The sequence below is a fragment of the Bos javanicus genome, chromosome 16, assembly GCF_032452875.1.
Source record: "Bos javanicus breed banteng chromosome 16, ARS-OSU_banteng_1.0, whole genome shotgun sequence".
In the NCBI taxonomy this organism is placed as follows: Eukaryota; Metazoa; Chordata; class Mammalia; order Artiodactyla; family Bovidae; genus Bos; species Bos javanicus.
This window is the reverse complement of record NC_083883.1, coordinates 30074182-30097731: the sequence shown is the minus strand read 5'-3', so window position 1 is coordinate 30097731 and position 23550 is coordinate 30074182. Positions and strand designations below refer to the sequence as shown.

The window sequence follows — 23550 nt, the reverse complement described above, 5'->3', positions numbered from 1 at the left end:
TTGACTTTGTGGTTCATAACTGTGGAAAACTCTTAAAGAGATAGAAATACCAGACCATCTTACCTGTCTCCTGAGAAACCTCTATGCAGGTCAAGAAGCAACAGTTAGAACCTTATATGGAACAACTGACTGGTTCAAAATTGAGAAAGCAGTATGACAAGGCTGGTTATTGTCACCCTGTTTGTTTAACTTATATGCAGAACACATCATGCAAAATGCCAAGGTGGATGAGTTATAAGCGGGAATCAAGATTGCTAAGAGAAATATCAACAACCTCAAATATGTAAATGATACCACTTTAATGGCAGAAAGCAAAGAGAAACTTAGCCTTTTGAGGGTGAAAGAGCAGAGTGAAAAAGCTGGCTTAAAACTCAACATTTAAAAAACCAAGATCATGGCATCCGGTCCCAGCACTTCATGGCAAATAGAAGGGGATGAGGTGGAAGCAGTGACAGATTTCCTCTTCTTGGGCTCCAGAATCACCGTGCACGGTGACTGCAGCCATGAAATTAGAAGATAGTTGCTTCTTGAAGACAGGAAGGTTACGACAAACCTAGACAGTGTATTAAAAAGCAAGGACATCACTTTGCCAACAAAAGTTTGTATAGTTAAGGCTGTAGTCTTTTTCTAGTAGCCACGTATGGATGTGAGAGTTGGGCCATAAAGAAAGCAGTGCCGAAGAACTGATGCTTTCAAGCTGGTGCTAGAGAATACTCTTGAGAGTCCCTTGGACAACAGGAAGATCAACCATTCAATCCTACAGGAAATCAACCATGAATACTCATTGGAAGGACTGATGCTGAAGCTGAAGCTCCAGTACCTTGGCCACCTGATGCGAAGAGCCGACTCATTGGAAAAATCCCTGATGCTGGGAAAAATGGAAGGCAGCAGGAGACGAGGGCAACAGCAGATAAGATGGTTGGATGGCATCACCAATTCAATGGACATGAACTTGGGAAAACTCCAGGAGATGGTGAGGGACAGGGAGGCCTGCCATGCTGCAGCCCATGGGATCACAGAGAATCAGAAACAACTTGACAACTGAATAGCAAGAAGTACCATATGATTTTGAGCATCTTTTCACGTCATTTTATTGAGTTCATCGTATAGTTTGGACAGCAGTCCTTTATCAGATATGCCTTTTGCAAGTATTTTCTCTCAGTCTGTGGCTTATATCTTTTATTCTCTTGGTGCTATCTTTCACAGAGTAGACATTTTTTATTTTAATAAAGTCTGACTTATAAATTATTTCTTTTATGTACTGGGTCTGGTACCATCTATAAAAAGTTATCACCAGGGGCTTCCCTGGCAGTACAGTGGTTGAGACTGTGCCTCCAATGCAGGGGGCACAGGTTCAGTCCCTGGTCGAGGAAATAAGATCCCACATGCTGTAAGGCACAGCCAAAAAACTTTAAGAATAATAATAATTGATAAGTAAATAAAAAGTTACCACCATACCCAGATGGTGCTAGTGGTAAAGAACTCACCTGCCAATGCAGGAGACTTAAGAAACACAGGTTCAATCCCTGGGTTGGGAAGATCCCCTGGAGGAGGAAATGGCAACCTACTCCAGTATTCTTGCCTGGAGAATCCCATGGACAGAGGAGCCTGGCAGTCTCCTGGCAGTCCATAAGGTCACACAGAGTCAGCCATGACTGAAGCAACTTAGCACCATACCCAAGGTCATCTAGATTTTCTCCCATGTTATTTTCTAGAAGTTTTATAGTCTTATGTTTAATCAATATGTTTAAGTCTGTGATCCATTTTGAGTTACTATTTGCCACAGGTGTAATCTGTGTAGATTAAATTTTTTTGCACATATATGTCTTATTGTCCCAGCACCACTTGTTGAAAAAGCTGTCTGTTCTCCACTGAGTTGACTTTGCTCCTTTATCAAACATCAAGTGACTGTGTCTGTGTGGGTATACTTCTGGACTGTGTTCTGGCTTATTTATCAGTTTCGCCAGCATCACACTGATTTGATTATATAGCTTTACAGTGAGTCTTGTTGTCAGGCAGTGTCAGTTCCCTGACTTTGTTCCTCTTCAATATTGCGTTGGCTGTTCTGGGCTCCTGCCTCTCCGTATAAGCTGTGGTCAGTTGGTCAGTATCCACAAACTCAACTTGCTGAGATGCCTTTAAATTTTAAATGGTCGATTTTATTTTTTAATCATCCTTTGAAGGCTATCTCCCGAGACTCTATTCTCATTTCTCTGCCTTCTTGTGAACTGACCCAGTTTAACCTATGATTGTGACTCCAGGCTGTTTTGGAGAACAAGAAGTTTTAAATTGTCCCAGATCCTGTAATTCAGAAAGAACTATCATTAATATTGCAGGGTGTCTTATTAGAAAATGTTTTTCTATTCAGACATTGATGCTTGTGTGTTTGTGGGTTTTTACTCCTGCAGAAAAAGGAGTATAATACTTAAGTATAATACTTTTTTTTTAATGTTCAGTCACCTTTTCTTTGTGATAAAATATACATAACACAGTGCTTACCACTCTGAGTGTACATTTCAGTGGTGTTAAGTGCAATTCACACTGCTATGCAGCCACACCATCATCCTTCAAAACTTTTTCATCTTCCTAAAGTATTACTTCATACCCATGAAACATGAACTCCTCTTTTCTCCTCCCCCTACTCTCTGACAACCACTGTTTCTGTCTCTGTGAGCTTGATTACTTCTAGGTACCTCATACATGTGGAATGACACAGTATTTATCCTTTTGGGTTTGGCCTATACTGTATTTGTCCATCTGTGTCTGACTTTTTACTTCGCATGTCTTCAGGGTTCATTCATGTGGCGTCTGTCAGAATTTCCTTCCTTTTAAAGGCTGGGTAAGAATTCTGTGACATGGCTATTCCACATTTCATTTATCTGTTCATTCTTTGGTGGACATTTGGGTTGTTTCTGCCTTTTGGTCATTGGTGAATATTGGTGTGCATTTATCTGATGCAGACCCTGTTTTCTGTTCTCTTATGTATATACTCATAAGTGGAGTTATGAGTGAAATTATCATAAGTGGAATTTTCATATCAATACTCTACGTTTTTTTGTGTAAACTGTAGTACTGTTTGCCACAGCAGCTGTGGGTTTCTGATTTCTCCACATCCTTATCAACACTTTTGTTTTCTGGATTTTTTGGTTTTACAGGAGTTTTTAAAATATCCTTAATGTTTTGAAGTGATATTTCATAATCTTGATTTGTATTTCCCTGTGGTCTACACATTGCATTTTATAGTTTAATATTTACTTTTCTCACATTAAAAGTTACAGATTTCCATCATTATTGTTCAAGATAACATTGTATTCATTTATTCAGATCTTGCTAAATTTTGTGCATCATTTAAGTATTTGGCATATATTACAGTAATTTGACTGAATCCTTGTCATATTGCTTTATCAGTTTTTCCAGTTGAGCTGAGACACCTGAAGGTTAGTTGAGTGGCCCAAGGTTAGCATGGTGGTGAATGTCCGTGGCGAGATTCAAGTCCACACTCTCTTACTTTTGAAACTAGGCTGTAAACCATTTAGTTCTGTTACAAACAGAACTGTCACAAATTTCTCATAGATCCTGGGCATCTATCCAGTTATTTCTTTAATTCTAAGAGGAGGAAATATTTCTAAAAGAGATGAACTGTTTCACGGTGTGTGTGCCAGCCTGCCTTTTAGAAGAATTGTATCAGTTCTACCTGTACCAGCAATGTGTGATGTACCCATTTCTCCACTTCCACACCATCCATCCCTAAGTACTTTTCATTTCGCTGGACATGTGTTTCATCATAATGAAGCTTCATCTTTGAGTCAGTGTTCTTGTTGTAATATCTGTTTTCTCACAATACCTGTTCTTAGTATTTTGAAATTTTTCATCCAGAATTTTTAAAATAATACACAGTTATATGCACAGACTTTACACATACAGTTCAGTGAATTTTGGCAAGTGCATGCATGCATCTAACATTTAACCCATCAATAAGTAGCCCCAGAAGGGTCCGTTGGGTCCTTTCTGAGTCATCTTTCCTCTCAGCAAGGTAACCATTGTTCTGATTTCTGTCCCTTTGGATTACTTTTGTGTGATTTAGCATTTGGGAGAGAAAGCAATAGTATCTTTTTCTCTTGTAAACTGCTTTTGCTCAGCATGTCTGTGAGATTCATCCAGGTTGTCTTATGTGTCATCAATTCTTCTTTTTTTAATTACTGAAGAGTAGTCTCTTGACTATATCTCAGTTTGTTTGTTCATTCTCCTGTTGATCTACTGTCATACGTCGTAGTAAGCACTTACTAAGTTCTTTCCAAAGTGAGGAAGGGGGCTGCAGAGGAGGAGCCAGCATGGGAGTGGTAAGACCACCACCAGCTAACATTGTGCTGTTTCCAGGAGCCTGAGAAAATTTTTAATTTCATTGCCAGAGAAGAAATTGTTACCCAACCACAGTAGTTAGAAACGAATGTAGAAGAGATGGACCAGCTGCAGTTGCCCAAAACACAAGGTGTCCTGGTAGAGGAATCTCAAGAGGTAGAGGAGGACTGGGCTCTTTGGAACTACACTGAGGCTGTTGAACTGAGCGTGGCTGTGTTAGATGTTTCAGGCAAAGGCCAAGATGGAGTTGGCAGCAAGACCGAGAAGACGCTGATTGACTTCGGGGCAGGGTACGCCAAGTCCAACAGAAGCACGTGCAAGAGCTGCATGGAGAAGATAGACAAGGTGAGAGCCTGGGGCTTGGTCTGTCTGCCTTTCTGGATTTCTTGCACTGGATGTCATTGGATAGCTCAAAAGAAAAAGAAAATAGGGCTTTAGGTGCTGGGTAAAACTAAAGTGAATCATCTTAGTAGAGACAGGAGATAACCGTGACTTTTCTTGTGGGCAGATCTAGCCCTGATCATTCACAGTGCTGTCCTTGTGTGTCACTGAACCTGCTCTTAGGAAACGTGGGAGAGTTTGGAAAACATGCACACAGTGGGTCTCTTCTGGCCCCCCCAAAGGGCTGCAGGAAGCTGTTGGTTGTGTTTTATGGTAGACTCAGTTTAAGGAGTGCATTTGCTCCCTAGTGTCAGCCTCCAGGCTTTCTTCCGCTTAGTCAGGAACTCTGTCCACCCTCCTTCCTTTCCAGCTCTCACCCCTGTAGAATGACAGCTGGTTGGGTGGAGTGACGGCCGTCTGAGTAGCTCAGACGCAGATCGAGGGGTTGGCCTGTGCCCTTTAGCCTCGTTACCAGAGATCCTCTCATCTTAGGCAAACATTCTGGTTGATTAATTTAAGGCATTGATGAGAAGTTTCTACCTCCTCAGTATTGTACAGGAAATTGAGGAGAGTCAGTGAGTGTTCAGAAAGGAAAAACATGGAGTTGCTATATCTTCTCCAGCTGCCTTCTACCACAGGAATTTGAGGCACAAGTTGAAAGTTTCAAAGGGAGTGCCCAAGGCCGCGTGTCATGGAGCATGGCCGGGCCTGAGGTGGAGTTGTGTCAGTGCCATTTGGTCCGAGTTTCCCCGTCTGGGGCTCACAGGCCTGGAACTCACTAGGGATGTCAGACCTGGGCAGGATGGCAGGACTGGATGCTAGCTTACGGGTTTGCTACCGCATTTTAGGGAGCCTTCATCTGTGTAAAGAGACTGAGGAGGCTGGGTAGGAAGTTGCAGAAGATCCCTGCTAGGATTGAGGCCTGCTCTGTGTCCCTTGGGGGCTTCCCTGGTGGCTCAGATGGTACAGAATCTGCCTGAAATACAGGAGACCCAGGTTCAATCCCTGGGTCAGGAAGATGCCCTGGAGGAGAAAACAGACAACCTGCTCCAGTATTCTTGCCTGGAGAATTCCTTGGGCAGAGGATCCTAACGGGCTACAGTCAATGGGATTGCAGAGTCAAATACGACTGGGCGACTAATACTTCTCCTTCTGGCTCCCATGAGCCTGCAGTCTAGCGTCCCAGCCATTGTTCTTACCTCTGCACCGGGGTCTGCAGAGCGTCCTCAGGGTGATGTTACCACTTTATCACTTGCCCAGGCAGCTGGGTGGGCAGGTAGCTAGTTGGACTTAACCTTACTTAAAATTAGGGAGCAGAGGCTTCAGGGTAACACAATCCTTAATGGCATAAAAGAACCAAAACCTTCCAGCAGCCCTCCCATCACCTTCATTGTGGACCTGGTCGCCCCTGGGCCGCCCTGATGTTTGACCACCCTTCCTTGTCTCTCTTTTAACACGTGTGGATTCTCCTACAGGGCCAGGTGCGCCTGTCTAAGAAGGTGGTGTACCCTGATAAGCCCCAGCTGGGCATGGTTGACTGCTGGTACCACCCAAAGTGTTTTGTTCAGAAACGGGAGGAGCTGGGCTTCCGTCCCGAGTTCAGCGCAAGCCAGCTCATGGGCTTCAGCGTCCTCACCGCAGAGGACCAAGAAACCCTCAAGAAGCAGCTCCCGGCCATCAAGGGTGAAAGGTGGGTAGAGGGCTGGGGGTGGGGGGTGCCCATGGGGCTTCAGGGAAGGGCTTCCCTCAGGCCCAGAGTCTGTATCAAACTGCTGCACCCTCCTTTCTGCCCCGTCTGAGCGTCCCCCTGACTAGAGTCCGCCACCACCTCTCACTCCATGGCCCGCTCTCACGTCCCCGTGGCATCCTCAAGTGCAGAGGCATCCTTTAAGCACTATCCCAGCTCTAAATGCGCGCGTGTAGGACTTGCCTGGTGGTCCAGTGGTTGAGAGTCTGCCTTGCAGGGCTGGGGACACGGGTTCAACCCCTGGTCTGGGAAGATTCGACATGCTGCGGGGCAGCTAAGCCTGTGTGCCCTAGAGCCCATGCTGTGCAACAAGAGAATCCACCACAGTAAAGAAGTCCTCGCACCACATCTAGAGAAAGCCCGCACGTGGCAACAAAGACCCAGAGCAGCCATGAGCAGATAGTAAATTTTAAAAATGAAATAAGTGCACAAGTGTATGGTATAGCACATGTGGTTCTGGAATGTTAAAGAAAACTAGCAAGTCAGAGGCATGGATTTTAAAGTCCTCAGGGCGCTTTGACACTCAGTATAGGTGTAAGAAGAATGCATAAGCTTCCATTTATGCCGTAACCACCAGAATGGGTTGAGCGTTCTGGTGTGCTGGGCGCTATGCTAAGCCTTTTACAGGATAATTCATTTAACCATCACCATGATCCTACAAGGCAGAGGGTATTCTTTTCCCCACTTTAATGAATGAGGGAAAATCCACAGGTTCGATCTCAGGCCAGCGTGACAGCTGAAAGCATTAACCACCATGGCTGGCCTCCCCTGTTTCTAGGGGCTACTGATGACCCTCAGTGCCCTCTCTCAAGTCAAGGGTGATGCTCCTTGGTCAGCACTATTTGCTGACCTGGCTGAGGCAGACCGGCTGGCGGCGCCTAGACTACTGCTTCTCGTTGGGCTTGAAATGATAGCTCGGCCTCCCGCATTTGAGATCAGCCTTTTGGCCTCAGGAGCAGCCCTGTGTCTTAGCTTGAAAGACTCAGTGCCTGACACTGGTGCTTTGTCTTCTGCGGTCCCTGCCCTCAGCCGTGGCCTTAACCTGTAGCATAGTCCCTGCCAGAACCTTCCAGGCCTGGTCTATGCCAGGAGATGGGTGGCATTTTGATGTCAAATGGGGCCTAAGCCCTAGGTGCTGCGCCAGGTTGTTCCAAGGCTCTGGAGCGACCGCTGGCCCATCCTCACAGTGGAGTGTGTCATGAAGTGGCAGCTGCAGACCTGAGCAGACGGCGAGCTCCTGAGTGGGCAGCGCCTGGCCGGGCCGAATTAGAGTGGCGTGAGGATGCTGTGTCACCCGAGGCATTGGCTTTCAGGGTTTCAGTGGTTCTGGTTCTTTCTCTCACATTCTTTGTCTCTTTCAGAAAGAGAAAAGGTGATGAGGTGGATGGAATAGATGAAGTGACCAAGAAGAAATCTAAAAAAGAAAAAGACAAGGAGATTAAACTTGAAAAGGCCCTTAAGGTGAGTCCTGAGCTGTGTGTCTCCTCTCGCCATTCAGTCTAATTCTCTTCCTCATTCTGGGGAGAAAGTTAAAGGAGGTGCGGGTATCCTGCTTTATAAGAGCTTTTAAAATTCCCAAATCGATAGTTGTTGTTCAGTAGCCTGGCTTTCCCCCCAGGCTTTCTTTCCTCCTCCCAAAGCAACGCGAAGGCATCCACAGTGGGCTCTCAGCGTCAGACCAGTGGCCAGGCTGGTGGGAGCCGAGCTGTCGCTTCCCACTCAGCAGCCTCGTGCTGGGATGGGCATGTCACGCCTCAGCCATACCGTGCATCACCGCATCCCAGACCTGGAGCACATTGGAAACTGGGTATTGAATTCAAGGATGCCGAAGGTTCTTGGCACAGAGAATGGCTGAAAGAGATAAAATTCAATTTTCTTTTTATGAAAATCTCTTCTTGGGGAAGAAAAAACTAGAAGGCATATAGTAAAAGGAGAAAACTGCCCGTTAGATCGGTGGTCATTGAACAGAGACATTCGTCACCGTGTTGGTAAACGTTGTCAAAGCAAAGTAAGAATTATTAACCAGAAAATGGTGAGTGTTTGTTTGGGAAACTAGGAGGGGGCCGTCGGTCTCTTCTTGGGGGTGTGATTTCCATGCTTAACACGAATCACAGATTCGGTGTGGGTTGTCCTGCATTTTAAAACGTGTCTGCTTTGTGCCAGCCCTGGCTGCAGGGCCACTACAGTGGGTTTGGTGTTCTTCCTTCCGTGCTCCACACGCTCCCCAGCCCGGCACATCCGTTTGTGCTGGCCTCCCGTCCTTGGTCACGTAGGTGACCTCATCCTGCTGCTCCCATCTCACCTTGCGCCCTTAGACTTCTTCCTTGTCCTCCCTCGTTCCTTATGCTCTCTCATTCCAAGGCTCACCACATGGTCCTGCAGGGGTGGATTTTTAAAATTGTATATTTTATTTTTAAAAAATGATGCATACTAAATTCATTTTCACTTTGTTTTTGGACCACACCGTGCAGCATGTGGGATCTCAGCTCCCCAACCAGGCCTCGAACCTGTGCCCCTTGCAGTGGAAGCACAGATTGTTAGCCACTGTACCACCAGGGAAGTTGCAGGGGTCACTATTACTGAGAGGCCCTTACGGAGGTGGGGCAGGGGAAGCAGTGTGTGTGATGCAGCTTTGTCACGCTAAAGCCCTTCTCACCCAGTGCTGAGAGAGCTGGCATTTCCATCTGTCTTGCAGAGGTGGGGTCTCAGGGCATGACCCGCCCAGTCCCCTAAAGCGGGAGGAAGCGCTCCCCTGCCCTGACTCTGCTGTGGGGAGGCCACTGCCTTCCTAAGCAAAGCACGTGTGAGAATAAGTGCAGTGACGGGAAAAGTGCCCACGAAGAGTAAGCACTGCATAAATATTACCACAGAGATTTACAGTTCTGTTTTCAGAAGACCTGAAGTCTGTTCACAATAGTGAGCATAATGCACAGTTGAGGCAGTCGGGGTGTTTAGGGCTTGTCCCTGCTCCCTCGCAGGTAGTTGGGGAGCCGACCCTCCACCCTTCGGTGCTGGGTGTTGGGACAGATAAACCCGGTGCCTTCTTGCGTGCATGTCCTGGGATTTGTCTCTGAGGGGCTGGTTCCAGGGACTCCGGTGCCCAAGTGCCCAAACCCCAGGCCGACTCATACGCGGCGCCCCGTGCTAGGAGCAGGGTCCTGGGGATGCGGCAGCTCCGCTCAGTGCAGGGCTGTGAAGCAGGGCTATGATGGGAGCCAAAGCAGGGCCAGGGTGGAACCTTCCTCTGGTTGGGCTTCTTTCTCTGAAAAGAGCCAATCTCTCAGCTGCTGGCTGTTGTACGCAGGCCCAGAACGACCTGATCTGGAATGTCAAGGACGAGCTAAAGAAAGCGTGCTCTACGAACGACCTGAAAGAGCTGCTCATCTTCAACAAGCAGGAAGTGCCCTCTGGGGAGTCGGCGGTGAGCTGCCCTTGTGTTACGGGAGCCGCGAGCCAGGCGGCCAGGCCGTGTGCGGTGACTGTCCCGGTGGAGTGTGGGAGGCCCTCCGGTTGAACACCTGCCGGTATTAATTGGGAGTGACATTCCACAGTCGTGTTGCATGGTCATCGCCATCAAGGTCGCCATTTGCGGGGCAGGAAGGGGCAGGCGCTCAAGCACTGAGGTGGGCCGCACGTCTGCCTCGTGTGTTCATGCCACACCCTTGGGCCCAAGGAGCTCTCTCTGCTGCCTTCCTCCCGGACTCCCCGGGGGCCATGAGGGCTGTTTCCCCAGCAGGCCCTGCCGTCACTCCGGTGCACTCAGAAGCAGTGGATTCTCTGGGCTCTCGCTCTATTTCTCAGTCACCGAGGGAAGGGGTAGCTGCAGGAACACTTCATGCGTGGACATAAGATCCAAGCTCCAACCATGATCCACCTGCCCTGGGGAATGTTAGGGAGCCTCAGGGCACTCCCTTTTTTAGCAAGTGAAGTCTGTGCAGATTCTTCATCCCACATTGGCAAATGTCCTCTGAAGGCCCCCCGCCTTTCCTCCCTGATGTGTTTTCTTCACTGGCTTCAGATCTTGGACCGCGTGGCCGACGGTATGGTGTTTGGCGCCCTCCTTCCCTGCGAGGAATGCTCGGGCCAGCTGGTCTTCAAGGGCGACGCCTATTACTGTACCGGGGATGTGACTGCCTGGACCAAGTGTATGGTCAAGACACAGACGCCCAACCGGAAGGAGTGGGTGACCCCAAAGGTAAGTGAGGTGGGAGGTAGGAGCAATCCTGGGATCCGTTTACAGAAAAACCTGGTCCCACCTCCCATGCTTGTCCACACTCACGGCCACCATGACTGCAGAGTAGAGTGTCTCAGACCTCTTTACATTGGGGCCCTCCTCATAATCAGAATATGAAATTATGTCACTGGTTCTGTACATTTGCAAACTACACAGATGGAGAACCAATGCGCTTCCAGCCGGAGCACAGGTTTGTCCAGCTGGTGTAAAATGTGGAGACTGAGTCATTTTTAATTTCTGTTTCTCAAGTGCCTCCCCTCTGCCAGGCACTGTTCTGGGCACAAGGGACACAGCGGTGAACCAGTGGCGATTCCTGCCTTTACGACAGGAGGGTGCTTCTCAAGGACATTTCTCTGCCTAGGTGCTGGAGGAGGAGTAGGACCCAGGGTTCACGTGTCCCCTGTCACCTTCTCTCTGCTGAGTTCTCAGAATGCAAAAAGCCTCAGTTGGGGCACCTTGTTAGGAGCTGTGCTGCTGGGGAGCCAGCAGTGTCAGGGGGCGGGCTGCTGGAAGGACTCAGCACCACCGGGGACGGTCGTGGCCCTGCCGCTCACTGGGCTTTGGGGTTGGTGTCTGTCAGGTTGCCTCACTGCCTGTGTCTTCTCCTGGGGGAAGCATTTGGACCAGCAGCGTATGTAACTGTCACCTGCATTGGGGCTGATCGCCGCTTTCCCACGTTTTCCCCTTTTGCACTCATTCTTTTCCTGCCTTCTCTGTCCCCTACCGTAATTATTGAATACCTCTTGTGCAGCTGCTCTGAAACAAATCTGACTTTGTCGCTGCCCCACCCTTAAAACCTCAAAGTGATTCCCCGTTTATTGCAGAAATATTTTCCCAGTTCTTCTGAGAATGCCAATGTTATGAGCCCATTTGTGGTATTCGTATCCCTTTCAGTATCTTGAGTGAGTGATGTCGCTCAATCGTGTCCGACTCTTTGCGACCCCATGGACTGTAGCCTACCACGCTCCTCTGTCCGTGGGATTTTCCAGGCAAGAGTACTGGAGTGGGTTTGCCATTTCGTCCTCCAGAGGATCTTCCCGACCTAGGGATTGAACCCAGGTCTTCTGCATTGTAGGCAGATGCTTTACCGTCTGAGCTACCATAGGTTGGGGAAAAAATAAGATTGTTACGTGAACTATTTTGTGCTTGATATGCCAGTTGCACTGCATCTATGTGTAGTTTTTTAAAGGTTGTTGTAAAAGGATACCTGGATGTGCAAGACATTTTGTCAGGTCAGCAGTGCTTGCTGCCCAGGCAAACTCATGGACTTACAGGCCCTGTGTAGGGACTGCGGCCACCAGGGGCTTGGATCCCAGAATCAAGGGCATCTCCTTGGCTTGACCCCCTTTCCCAAAGCCCTCCGTGGTCTGACTCCAGCTGCCGTCTGCAGCCCCTCTCTTGGCTCTTTTATTCCTCCTCACATCCTGCTCTCACCACTTGACGCACGTTCTCTCCACCTCCGTCTCACCCCTTCCCCAGTCCGTCCTCATCTGTGTCTCTTTGATCACGCACTCCACAGTGGGGAACCAGCTGCAGTTGTGTGTTCTCAGTACATCACAATACCCGTCCAGTGCATTTACCTAACTGCCTGCTTTCCAGCTTGCAGCCAGCTGAGCAGGTCCCTGCCTCTGAGGAGCCCTCCCAGCGTTGGCATCACTTTAGCACGCCTCTGGTTTAGAAGCCAGCTCCTATCTGGAAGTTGCCTCCTTACATCTGACTCTCAGTCAAGGCTGAACTTGTTTCTCAAAGGCCAAAACTCTCTTAAACCCACTGTGACGTGTGGCACATGTTAGATGCCCAGCATATGTCTTCTCCACTGGGTGGTCATTAACCATGGATCCAGCAGGAAAGGACTGTTTCTTTTTTTAACTTTTTATTTTGTATTGGAGTATAGCCGGTTAACAACATTAATAAACAGTGAAGGGACTCAGCCATACATATGTACATATCCATTCTACCCCAGACCCCCTCCCATCCAGGCTGCCACGTAACACTGAGCAGAGGTCCGTGTGCTCTAGTGGGGAAGGACTCTTTGTTGGTGGGATGAATACTTAGGAGAGTAGGGAGCTGGTAGCCCTGAGCCTCGTGCATGTGATGCTTATTGTGTGACCACTTAGAGCAGAGCCCATGGTGACACCTGGGGTGCAGGTGGACTGTGCTGGACACTGACCGGTGTCGGGCCGCCTGCGTCCACGGCCGCTTTTTCTAGGAAGGGAAGAGAATTGCCTTGATTTCCTTCTAGGTAATAACCTCTCTCCAGGGATGTGAAGAGTCTGAGGGGCTTTTGGTCATGGAAAGGACATATGACCCCAGGACAACGCCTCTCGACCCTTAGGATTGCAACTCGAGAGTGAGGGTTGTAATCAGGTTCCAGCAGAGGTCCCCTGACCAGATAATCAACAGGTTTTTTCCTTTTTTCTTTTTAAAGAAAATATTTTTCTTGTTAAAGCGTCACAGTACCAGCTCTATTATAAATGTAGAAGCACTAGTCATAAGTACTATATCAACAGTATTTCATACCCAAAGCCTCCAGTCTTCCTATTTTGTTATTCTTTATTGTAAGAAGAGAAAGATTCTCAAATTCTTTGCTCTGTCAGTTGGTTATTTCGTGGGAGAACTGATTTAACTATAACTTACGTTCTTTAGGAATTCCGAGAAATCTCTTACTTCAAGAAACTGAAGATCAAAAAGCAGGACCGTATATTCCCCCCAGAGAGCAGCACCCCGGTGGGGGCAGCAGCCCCACCCTCTGCAGCTTCAGCGCCTGCCGCTGTGCACTCTGGCCCCCCAGGTACAGCTCCGGGCCCAGCCTGGGTAGGGAGGGCTGGGGCCCTGAGCTTAGCGGGGAGAGGGGAATCCGGCTGGGTTCTTCTCCTGTTGGCTGATCCCACGGGGAAACCCTGCCCTCGTTCTCCCCACCCCACCGCCAGCAGGAGGAGGAAGGCTGGGGAGGGGCTTCTGAGAAGGATCGGGGAGACGGTTGCCTGTTGGGGCGTTGTCCTGCCTGCCTGAGTCTGCACTGCTGAGCAGAGGCAGTCCAGGTCTCCCCTTTCCGCCTCTGGGCAGCGCCCCCCCCTCCACCCCACCATTCATCCCGAGCCTAATGTGACATGGGCTCTGTCCCCTCAGAGACCCGCTGTATGTACTGTGATCGACGTGAAAGGTATTCCACACCAGCAAAGACAGTGAGATCAGTCTGTTTTCCTGGCAGAAAGGGGCTGCTGTCTTTGTTTACTCAGATATGTGGCTTAGTTGTGGCCACCATGTGGCAGGTGGAGGATGAGGATTCATCTGTGAATGTCAGCCCACCAGTGCCCTCCCTCCATCCCCTGGGGAGAGGTTGTGTGGTCATCCCGAGTCACCCTGCTGTTTGCAGGTGGGCTGGCTGGGGTTGGCATCCGGGCCCTGCGCTGAGGGTCCCCTCTGCTTTCCCCTCACTTGCAGTTCACAGCTCAGTGGTTCTGTTTGCTCTGGAGACCTCAGCCAGCTTTCAGTTAAACCCTGTGGGTGTCCCTGGTTGTTTCCCCCCTCACAGTTCAGTTTAGTCGCTCAGCTGTGTCCAACTACTTGTGACCCCATGGACTGCAGCACGCCAGGTTTCCCTGTCCTCACCAACTGCCAGAGCTTGCTTAAACTCATGTGCATTGAGTCATTGATGCCATCCAACCGTCTCATCCTCTGTTGTCCCCTTATGTTCCTGCCTTCAATCTTTCCCAGCATCAGGGTATTTTCCAGTGAGTCACTTCTTTACATCCGGTAGCCAAAGGATTAGAGCTTCAGCTTCAGCTTCCAATAAATATTCAGGACTGATTTCTTTTAGGACTGACTAGGTTGATCTTGTGATCCAAGGGACTCTCACAGGGATGGCTTAAAGGATTCCACTGCATCACTTGTGGAAATGTGTCACTAGCTCTATACGTCTCCATTTGCAACAAATAGAAGGCACACACCTAATCCAGGTCTTCCTGGCCTGGGGTTAGTGCTGAACACCTGAAATGCCAAGGTTCTTGGTGCCTGAATCCATCTCAACTCAGTGTGGTCCTGCTGACCAGAGCTTCCAGTGGTGGATAAGACTGATTTTTTTAATGGGGTTGATTAATAAGTATCCTGTGAGAATTGTAGTTTGTTTTTAGTTGTGGAATGGGGGGAAAAAATAACAGAAGGAATTGCAAGTTAATATGATGACTCCGGCTGCCCACCCCTGCCCAGACCCCTGGTCCTTCCTTGTCTGTGGTGCAGACCCAGATGCCCCCAGACATCCCTGCTCATGGCCTAATTGTAGAACGGTGTCAGTGCATGGCTCATGCCCAGCTGGCCCTTTTTGTGCCGAGGACGGTGTGGTTTGCTGTCCTCTGCTTTCCTGGTACTCTAGCTCTTTGCTGTTTACGTGGCCTTTTCCCTAAGGAGACCCATTTCTCCCTGGTCAGAGAGGGTGCTGAGGCCGTTCAGGGGCCTTGCAACCTGGCTGACTTTTCCCTGGGAACTACTGCCTCGTTTTCTGCTCTTCCCCACCACAGGCAGCAGCCCTGTCTCATGATCCTGTTTTCCATTCCAGACAAGCCATTATCCAACATGAAGATCCTGACTCTCGGGAAACTCTCCCAGAACAAGGATGAAGTGAAGGCCACGATTGAGAAACTCGGGGGGAAATTGACAGGGACGGCCAACAAGGCCTCCCTGTGTATCAGCACCAAAAGTAAGTCTCACTGGCCCGAGAACCAGGGGGACCCTGTCTGTCTCTCCTGATTGTGTTGGGCCCAGTGTCCGACACACACAGGGACCCTAGAAGTATGTCTCTTACTGCGGGCGTGGTTCAGGTTCTCTGGGAAGGGGAACGGGCTCTCATAACTTGGCCTTGCTCCCTGCTGTGGTCTGTGCTCGCTTATCTGAAGACCAGCCCACTGTTGTCACTTAGCACTATTCACAAGATGTTGGTAGATTTTCCACTAGAACAAACGTTCACAGCTTAAGCAGGCTTGAAATGCAGAGTTCAGAGGGTACACAGATTTTTTTGCAGACTTATTACACCAATGACCATCTTAAGTCTCCAAGAGCAGAAAGTACTACACCACTTTTCCCATACAAACCTGACTCGCCTTCTGTGTGAAATGCTTGTTGACATCTGGTTCTGTAGAATGGTTTGGAGAAAGCAGCTCTCATTCATCACACCTTAGAAAAGGAGGCTTGTTGCTAGTGGCAGACAGTTGTCGAAGTGAGCGAAGTTCCTGAGTGCTAGATTTTGAAGGAAAAGAAAACTGAGTGGGGAGGAAAGTACTAAGCGAGTAACGACTCTGGAGTAATCTGAGATTTTGCTTTTTGTTCCTTCCAATTGGAACAGAGGAGGTGGACAAGATGAATAAAAAGATGGAGGAAGTAAAAGAAGCCAACATCCGTGTCGTGTCTGAGGACTTCCTCCAAGACATCTCCGCCTCCACCAAGAGCCTTCAGGAGTTGCTCTCCACCCACCTCTTGTCCCCCTGGGGAGCCGAGGTGAAGGTGGAGCCTGTTGAAGCAGTGGCCCCAAAGGGGAAGTCGGGGGCCGCGCCCTCCAAGAAGAGCAAGGGTCCCGTCAAGGAGGAAGGTGAGGCCCTGAGTGGCCCCATCGAGTCCACCCGTGCAGAGCCTCTCCCTTTGTGCCCCAGTGGTCTGATGAGTGCTGCCCACACCGGCTTTGTCAGTTCGTTTTCCCTTGACACAGAATGGCAGCAACTTCAGGTGGTGAGAGGCAACACACACATCCCCTGTTGACTCTGATACAGGCAAAGATGACTCACCTGCCCTGCCTGCCACCTTCCCCTTCCTGGTTTATTTTTAATGTTTGCATTTCTCTGTTTCCTTCCAAGGTACCAACAAATCTGAAAAGAGGATGAAATTAACTCTTAAAGGAGGAGCAGCTGTTGACCCTGATTCAGGTGAGGAAATGGGAGTGAACAGAGTGGGCTGCCAGGTTCCCTGGTCCTGGGGAACCAGAAGGGTCCCCTCCCTCCCCCTACCATGGGGGCAGACTCTCAGGAGCTCTGTCCTGACAGGTCTGGAACACAATGCACACGTCCTCGAGAAAGGCGGGAAGGTCTTCAGCGCCACCCTCGGGCTTGTGGACATCGTCAAAGGGACCAACTCCTATTACAAGCTGCAGCTCCTGGAGGATGACAAAGAGAGCAGGTGCGCCAGGGGGCGGGGAAGTGTCCAGAGGAGCGCGCTCCCGAGAGCAGGGCCCCTCGGAGCTGGGCTGTCCGTGCACCTGGGGACCAGCCGCCTCTTGAGGATCATAGGTGTGCGGTGATGTCTTCAGTGAAGGAGGGAAGAGGCCGTGGCCCCTGGACAGCCTTGCTGTCCTCAGTCATCTGTGTCACATCAGGCTCCTGGGTTACCAAAGGTGTTTGGGATGGCTTCTTTTTTTTTTTTTTTCAATGTAATGGAGCCAGGTAAGAGCTGGTCCTGGCGTGCTGAGAGACAGGGCTGGCTTGACTGCCCATACTTATCTAATCGGAGTGGTCTTCCAACGAGCGGATGGGCTCTTGCTCTTGTTACAGCCGCTGTGGAATGGGAGCTACATGTAAGCAGGAGAGGTGTGTGAAAGGAACTCTTGCTAAACCCTAATGGCGGCAGAAAAGCACTTTGTATTTTGAACTTGATCTTTTCTTTTTAGTAAGTGGAAACAGTTTACCCGTTAAAGTCCAAGAGATTCAAAGAGCTTTACTCGTTGAAAGGCAGACCCCTGAGAGAATGTCAGCACCTGGCAAATCTCTGCAGCTGCCAGTTGTAGGCACTGGCAGGCTCAGGCCCTTCCCATTTCTTCAGCTTCTCACAAACCTGTCATTTAAAATGTGAACCTCAGGGACTTCCCTGGTGGTCCAGTCATTAAGACTCCATGCTTCCAGTGCAGGGGGTGTAGGTTCAATCCCTGATCTGAGGAACTAAGATCCCACATGCCGCACAGCACACCAAAAATTAAAAGACTGCCAAGTCTGTCCATATGAATGAAACAAGGTTTTAAAATGCGAACCTCAAAGGTGACCTTACAAGGGCACTTAACATCTGTGTGGCTATTCAAAGTTTGTAAAGAAATAAAATCCTACGTCGTTTAGTTTACTGCTGACTCTTGTTGGAGATTTGAAGATAGGGTTTCTTGCTTGTAAAACATAACCTTCCAGAAGCTAGCTGTGTATCGGAGTGCAGGAGGAGGAGTAGGGTTTTTGTAAAAACACAAGAGTACTATAGTTCATAAACTGCAGGCGATGAGAACAGAACTGTCTACTACCAACACACAAGAAGTTATACTGGTGATTTCAAATGGGTGGCTTATCCTGGTGGCCTTGATTTATTGGTTTTTATAGGGAAATGGCATTATGGGCTGTTAGAAGATTTTTTTCAAGTTAGGTCCATGTGGTATCTTCTAAACATTTCTAGAGGGGGGAAAAAAAACAACAGAGAAGGAACTTAAATGCCTCTGGGCAGTAGCCCAGAAAACCAGCAGGAAGCACCAGCTTTTCTGATTTTACTGCTATATCTGTACTTACTGTGGTGTGAGATTTAACTTCTGCATGATTTTCACTAAGAAAAATGCACTCCCCCAAAGATAGGCAGCCCTGCCCCTAGAGTACCTGGGATTTAGCTCTAGCTTGAGATGGAGAAACTGAGGATATTAGCCTAGGTCTGTAGGTGGCTGACCCTGGGACCACTCTCCTGCCCCCTCCCATTTCATTGTATCTCAGCCTCTGATCTGAGCCAAAGGTTCTTCATTCTTTTTAGTACCTGTTGTTAATGAATCCATAACTTCCAGGTAATACTTGCTGTGTTTATTTGGGGAAAGGAATTGGATGTTTTTATGTAAAGGCCTCTGGAGAAGGAAATGGCAACCCACTCCAGTATTCTTGCCTGGAGAATCCCATGGGCAGAGGAGCCTGGCTAGCTACAGTCTATCGGGTTGCAAGAGTCGGACATGACTTAGTGACTAAACCACCACCACCACCATGTAAAGGCCTCAGGATTTACTCCTCAAGTTCAGCTGCCAGATCCAAGGTTAAACTGTTCTTTGGTACTTTTTTAGCTCACTTGCCAGTATGATATGGAAGGGCATTTTTTAATTACTTTAAACTTAACAACTCTCAGTTTTAATAGAAATTAAAATAAAAGTTGTTTAATACTGGTTCCTTTTGTTCCTCTTTGTCAGTTATCATCATTTTGGGGTGTTTACAACTCTTTTCTCCCTCAAGGGAAATAGCAGTGAGAGGAAGCTCATCCTGAAATACGACCGGCTGACCCGCAAAATTGTATCTGATGCTCTTCTTCTCTTCCCACAGGTATTGGATATTCAGGTCCTGGGGCCGTGTGGGCACGGTGATTGGTAGTAACAAACTGGAGCAGATGCCATCCAAGGAGGATGCCATTGAGCATTTTATGAAATTATATGAAGAGAAAACCGGAAACGCCTGGCACTCTAAAAACTTTACGAAGCATCCCAAAAAGTTCTACCCTCTGGAGATTGACTATGGCCAGGTAATCATGCTCTGACACTTGCTAGTGCTAGTAAAAGATTTTCTTTTAAAAACCTGCCATGAGTCAGATGACATCATTGATGAATTCCACCAGATATTTAAAGAATCGATACTGGTCCTTCGTAAACTCTTCCAAAAAACAGAAGAGGAAGGAACACTTTTCAACTCATTATACAAGGCCAGTATTATCCTGATAAGCACAGATGGATAAAGACATTACAGGAAAACTACAGACCAACATAGTTATGAATATAAATGCAGAACCTTCGACAAAATACTAACAAACCGAATCTAGCAGCACGTGGGGATTTAGACACTATGATTGAGTAGGATTTATCCCAGGAATGCAAGGTTGGTTCAACATGCAAAAATCAAATCAGTGTAATGTAACCTGAGTAGAATAAAGGATAGAAGCCACACAGTCATCCTAATGAACACAGAAAAAGCATTTAATAAAATCCATGCCCTTTCATGAATAAAATCTACTCCATGAAGTGTGAGGTGAAGCTTATAAGAACAGTGTGAGCATTTTCAAGACTCACAAAGGAGCAGTCTTTGGAATTGCTCCCTAAACACAAGGAGGGAGGAGTTCATAGAGGTTGCTTATCTGAAGGTCATGTGACTTGCTTTATCATCAAGATAGAATTATAGTGACTACACTGGGTCACAGTTTTTAGTCCTAAATTATTTCCTGATAATTTCCCATTATTTTTATTTGTAGCTTGATCGTCTCCCTTTATATTACTAGGCAACCTTCCAGTGTCTCTTGACTGATACTATTGAGGCCATTTGTTTTTGACAAAATTCTTACATTGTTTCTATATGAAAACCTGTTGCTTTTATAATGAGGGGTGGTGCACATTTATTATGCAGAGGGAAAGAGATTTACTGCAGTGGAACAGGTTTTAACTCGAATCTTTGAGGTCTAATGTGTCAAAGGGGGATTTGACGAATTTGTAAACTGTAAGTTCTCTAGTTTATAGAGTGTCATGAACTTTACCATTAAAAACAGAAATTAACTCTTATATAATGTTGGGGTAGAGAACTTGGACTTGAGTGTTGGACATACTTGGTCTAACTCAGCAGTGCTCCCTACTGAGTTTATTTTTTGCATTTCAAAAAGATGTACAGTTGAACAACACAAGTTTGAATTACATGGGTCCACTTACATGTGGAATTTTTTCATTGTAAATACTGCAGTTCCTTACGATCCATGGTGGTTGAATCCACGGATGTGCTGAGGATAGAGAGAAACTATGTAAATTATATGCACATTTTCAACTGCAAGGAAGGGTGGCTGGCACCTGAGGTGTACAAAGGTACAGAAAAGTTAAGCTCAAGGTATACGTCTGTATATTCTTCTTTTCAGTTGACAGGTACTTTTAGCCACCGTAGACCTGGAGTCTTTCCTTACGCACTGTGTTGCCACCACCCACGTTTTGCCTTAATGTTCTAGGAGTATTTCCCCGTGTCCTCTAGAGCGGTGCTGTCCAACAGAGAGATGCAGCCACTTATGCAGTTTTAAATATTCTAGTGGCTACATTTTATGAAGTAAGAAGAGTGACATTAATACTAGTTAACCCAGTGTGTCCGAAATATTATCATTTTGATATGTTGATATCGAAATAGCTTTCCTTTTTTTTTTTTTTAACTCAGTCTTTGATAGCTGATGTTTTTCTAGCTCTTAAAACATATCTCAATTCAGAATGACCACATGTCAGAACCAGGGGCTACTCTGTTAAATGGTACTGAACTAGAGCATCATTTCTAAAGTCTGTATAGAATTCCATCCTCTGGTAGTAATAATAGTGTTAGTTGCTCAGTCATGTCCAACTCCTTGCAACCCCATGGACTTTAGCCCACCAGGCTCCTCTGTCCATGGGATTCTCCAGGCAAGAATACTGGAGTGGGTTGCCATGCTGTCCTCCAGGGGATCTTCCCGACACAGGGATCAAAACCCAGGTCTCGTGGGTGGCTGTAGTTTGTAATTTACCAAACAACATTCTCCCATCCCCCAGTTAGATGTTTAGATTATTTTTAGATATTCGCTATAATGATGCTGATGTACATATTTGTATGCCTTTTTGCTTACTATCCTTAAGAGTTCCTGGTTACAGTATATGCATATAAATAAGGCTTTTTAACGTATTAATAGTTTGCCTTCAAGTAAAGTTACAGCTGGAAGATAAGAATGCATGCAAAGACGTGTGTTTCAGCATTGAGAGTAGATCCACCGTGACACTGACAGCAGCACCCTGAGCACTAGCACACGGGTTCTTCTCTGCAGCTTCATTAAGCCAAGCAGATTCCAGGAGCAAAGCCCAACACCAGTTACCCTCATTCAGTCAGGGTCTTGGCTCAGCCTGGGATCCCCAGCTGGCTGGAGTTAAAGTCCTGTGTTGTTAGTATATTAGGAAGAGCAATCCCGGGGAGCAGGGGTGAGGGGTAGGGATGATGCTCGTATGTGCTCTAACGCTGTCAAGCTGCCTGACAGGAAGTGGGACTGGTTGCTTGATCCTTTGGCACTATAGAGAAGGCTGTGTGAATTCAGCCTTGGGTGAGGCAGTGTAAGAGAAGAAAGGAGGCAGAATTTGTCCATCAGTCCAGTGTGCCTTGGGTTTAAGGTTTGCCCTCATAGGTGCCAGCACTTCCACGTTGGGCATGAGTGGGCACTGGGCAGGTTCCCAGGCACAGGGCACCAGCAACAACAGCGTGGGAGGCAGTGCGGGTGCCTGCAGGTCTGCCTGTGTAGAACTGGATGCTTCGGTGGTGTCTGGAATAAGAATCGGGAGCAGCTGAGAGGATCTGGGGCACATAGGCAGTCTCATCCTGTCCATACTCAACATCTTCCTCCTGGCAACTAATGCCAAACCTTTTTGATGAACACGCAGCCTTTTTTTTTTTCTTTTTTTAACCTTTTGGTGGCACTCCATCCTGTATCCTTTCTCTGCCAGATGACACTACCACAACTTTGCTTGGGTTGTTTAATTGGGTCTCTTCCTGATTTTCCCTACAGGATGAAGAGGCAGTGAAGAAGTTGACAGTAAACCCTGGCACCAAGTCCAAGCTCCCCAAGCCAGTGCAGAACCTCATTAAGATGATCTTTGATGTAGAGAGTATGAAGAAAGCCATGGTGGAGTATGAGGTTATTGCACTTTTGTTATATTTATGAGCATTTGCTGGGGTGGATGATTGGAGTGCTGAGTTGGCAACGAGTTCAATGGCTGGTCTTCAGCCTGAGACATACAGGAGTTCTGTGGCCTGGGGTACCTACACTTTCACAGAGAATCATTGGCCTGTTGTGAAATAGATGGTATGTTGTCCCCATTGCAGTTTTTCCCTTGAAGTTGCCATAAAGGAGTGTGGGGCATGGTTCTTCTGTGGCTCAACCAAATAGGCCACTTGGAGTTGTCATGGAAGTCCAAGATGGAGCCCATTTACAGTGAAAGAATTGCTGTGACCAGCAGAGAGCTTCTGACACTTGCTTCATCAGATAAAATTCATACCAGCCAATCATAGGGTGGAGGGGAGGGGGAAGTGATGACTGGAAAAGTGGCAGGGACCACCAGCCAGGGCCAGGTGCTCTCTGTTTGTCCCCTGGGAGATGAATGTTCTCGCTGCCTCTAAGCTTGGAGCCGCTTTGAAAAAGAAGCAGGGACTAGCAGAGTGCAGGCGTTGCAGATTAGCCTTGACCATTCTGCCCCTTCACCAGCTTGCTTCCTCTCTGCTTCTTCCAGCCAGCCTTAAAGAAAGCAAGACAAATCTGGGTTGTAGAGACCACTAGCAGCTTCTCTTCCTCAGCCCTGCATCTCCCTGTCTTAAGCCCAGCCTGGCAGGACTGCTGGGGCTCTGCTGTTGTTACAGTGTTGGGTCATGACTTAGACACCCCTAACAGGTGTGAAGATAGCTAGGGCTTCTGCAGATATCTTGTTCAAGTAGATATACAACCAGGCTTCTTGCTAGGAGGTCTGACAGGTTTGAACAGCTTATGGGCAGGCTCAGCAAGAATGCCTAGAGAAGAGGTGTACCAGAGTGGGCAGGGGCATCTTCATTTCATGAATCTTTCAAAAGAAAGGTTCCACATACCCTTTCTGGCTTTCTGTACTCTGGTTTCTCTGTGATTCATAGAATTTCTCAGCTGTCATCAGACCCAGTCTCTCTATGTGAAATGACTTTTTTTTTTAATATTGTTTTATACTCTAAAAAGGGCTTTCCCTGGTGGCTCAGACGATAAAGAATCCACCTGCAATGTGGGAGACCTGGGTTGGGAAGATGCCCTGGAGGAAGGCATAGCAACCCCACTCCAGTATTCTTGCCTGGAGAACCCCATC

At 47.7% G+C, this 23550-nt stretch overlaps 1 protein-coding gene across 2 annotated transcripts in view; it reads left to right on the top strand.

Moving 5' to 3' along the window:
• PARP1 (poly(ADP-ribose) polymerase 1) overlaps positions 1–23550 on the top strand; it is a 41475-nt gene that overhangs the window by 8201 nt on the left and 9724 nt on the right. The window contains exons 3-14 of one of the 2 annotated variants that reach the window (XM_061382403.1): positions 4580–4704; positions 6216–6430; positions 7849–7948; positions 9792–9908; positions 10506–10682; positions 13368–13512; positions 15277–15417; positions 16060–16302; positions 16565–16633; positions 16751–16883; positions 19025–19220; positions 22236–22364. In XM_061382403.1, the coding sequence (XP_061238387.1) occupies positions 4580–4704; positions 6216–6430; positions 7849–7948; positions 9792–9908; positions 10506–10682; positions 13368–13512; positions 15277–15417; positions 16060–16302; positions 16565–16633; positions 16751–16883; positions 19025–19220; positions 22236–22364 (1790 nt within the window). The remainder of the gene's footprint in view (positions 1–4579; positions 4705–6215; positions 6431–7848; positions 7949–9791; positions 9909–10505; positions 10683–13367; positions 13513–15276; positions 15418–16059; positions 16303–16564; positions 16634–16750; positions 16884–19024; positions 19221–22235; positions 22365–23550) is intronic. The other variant, XM_061382404.1, reaches the window with a different exon arrangement.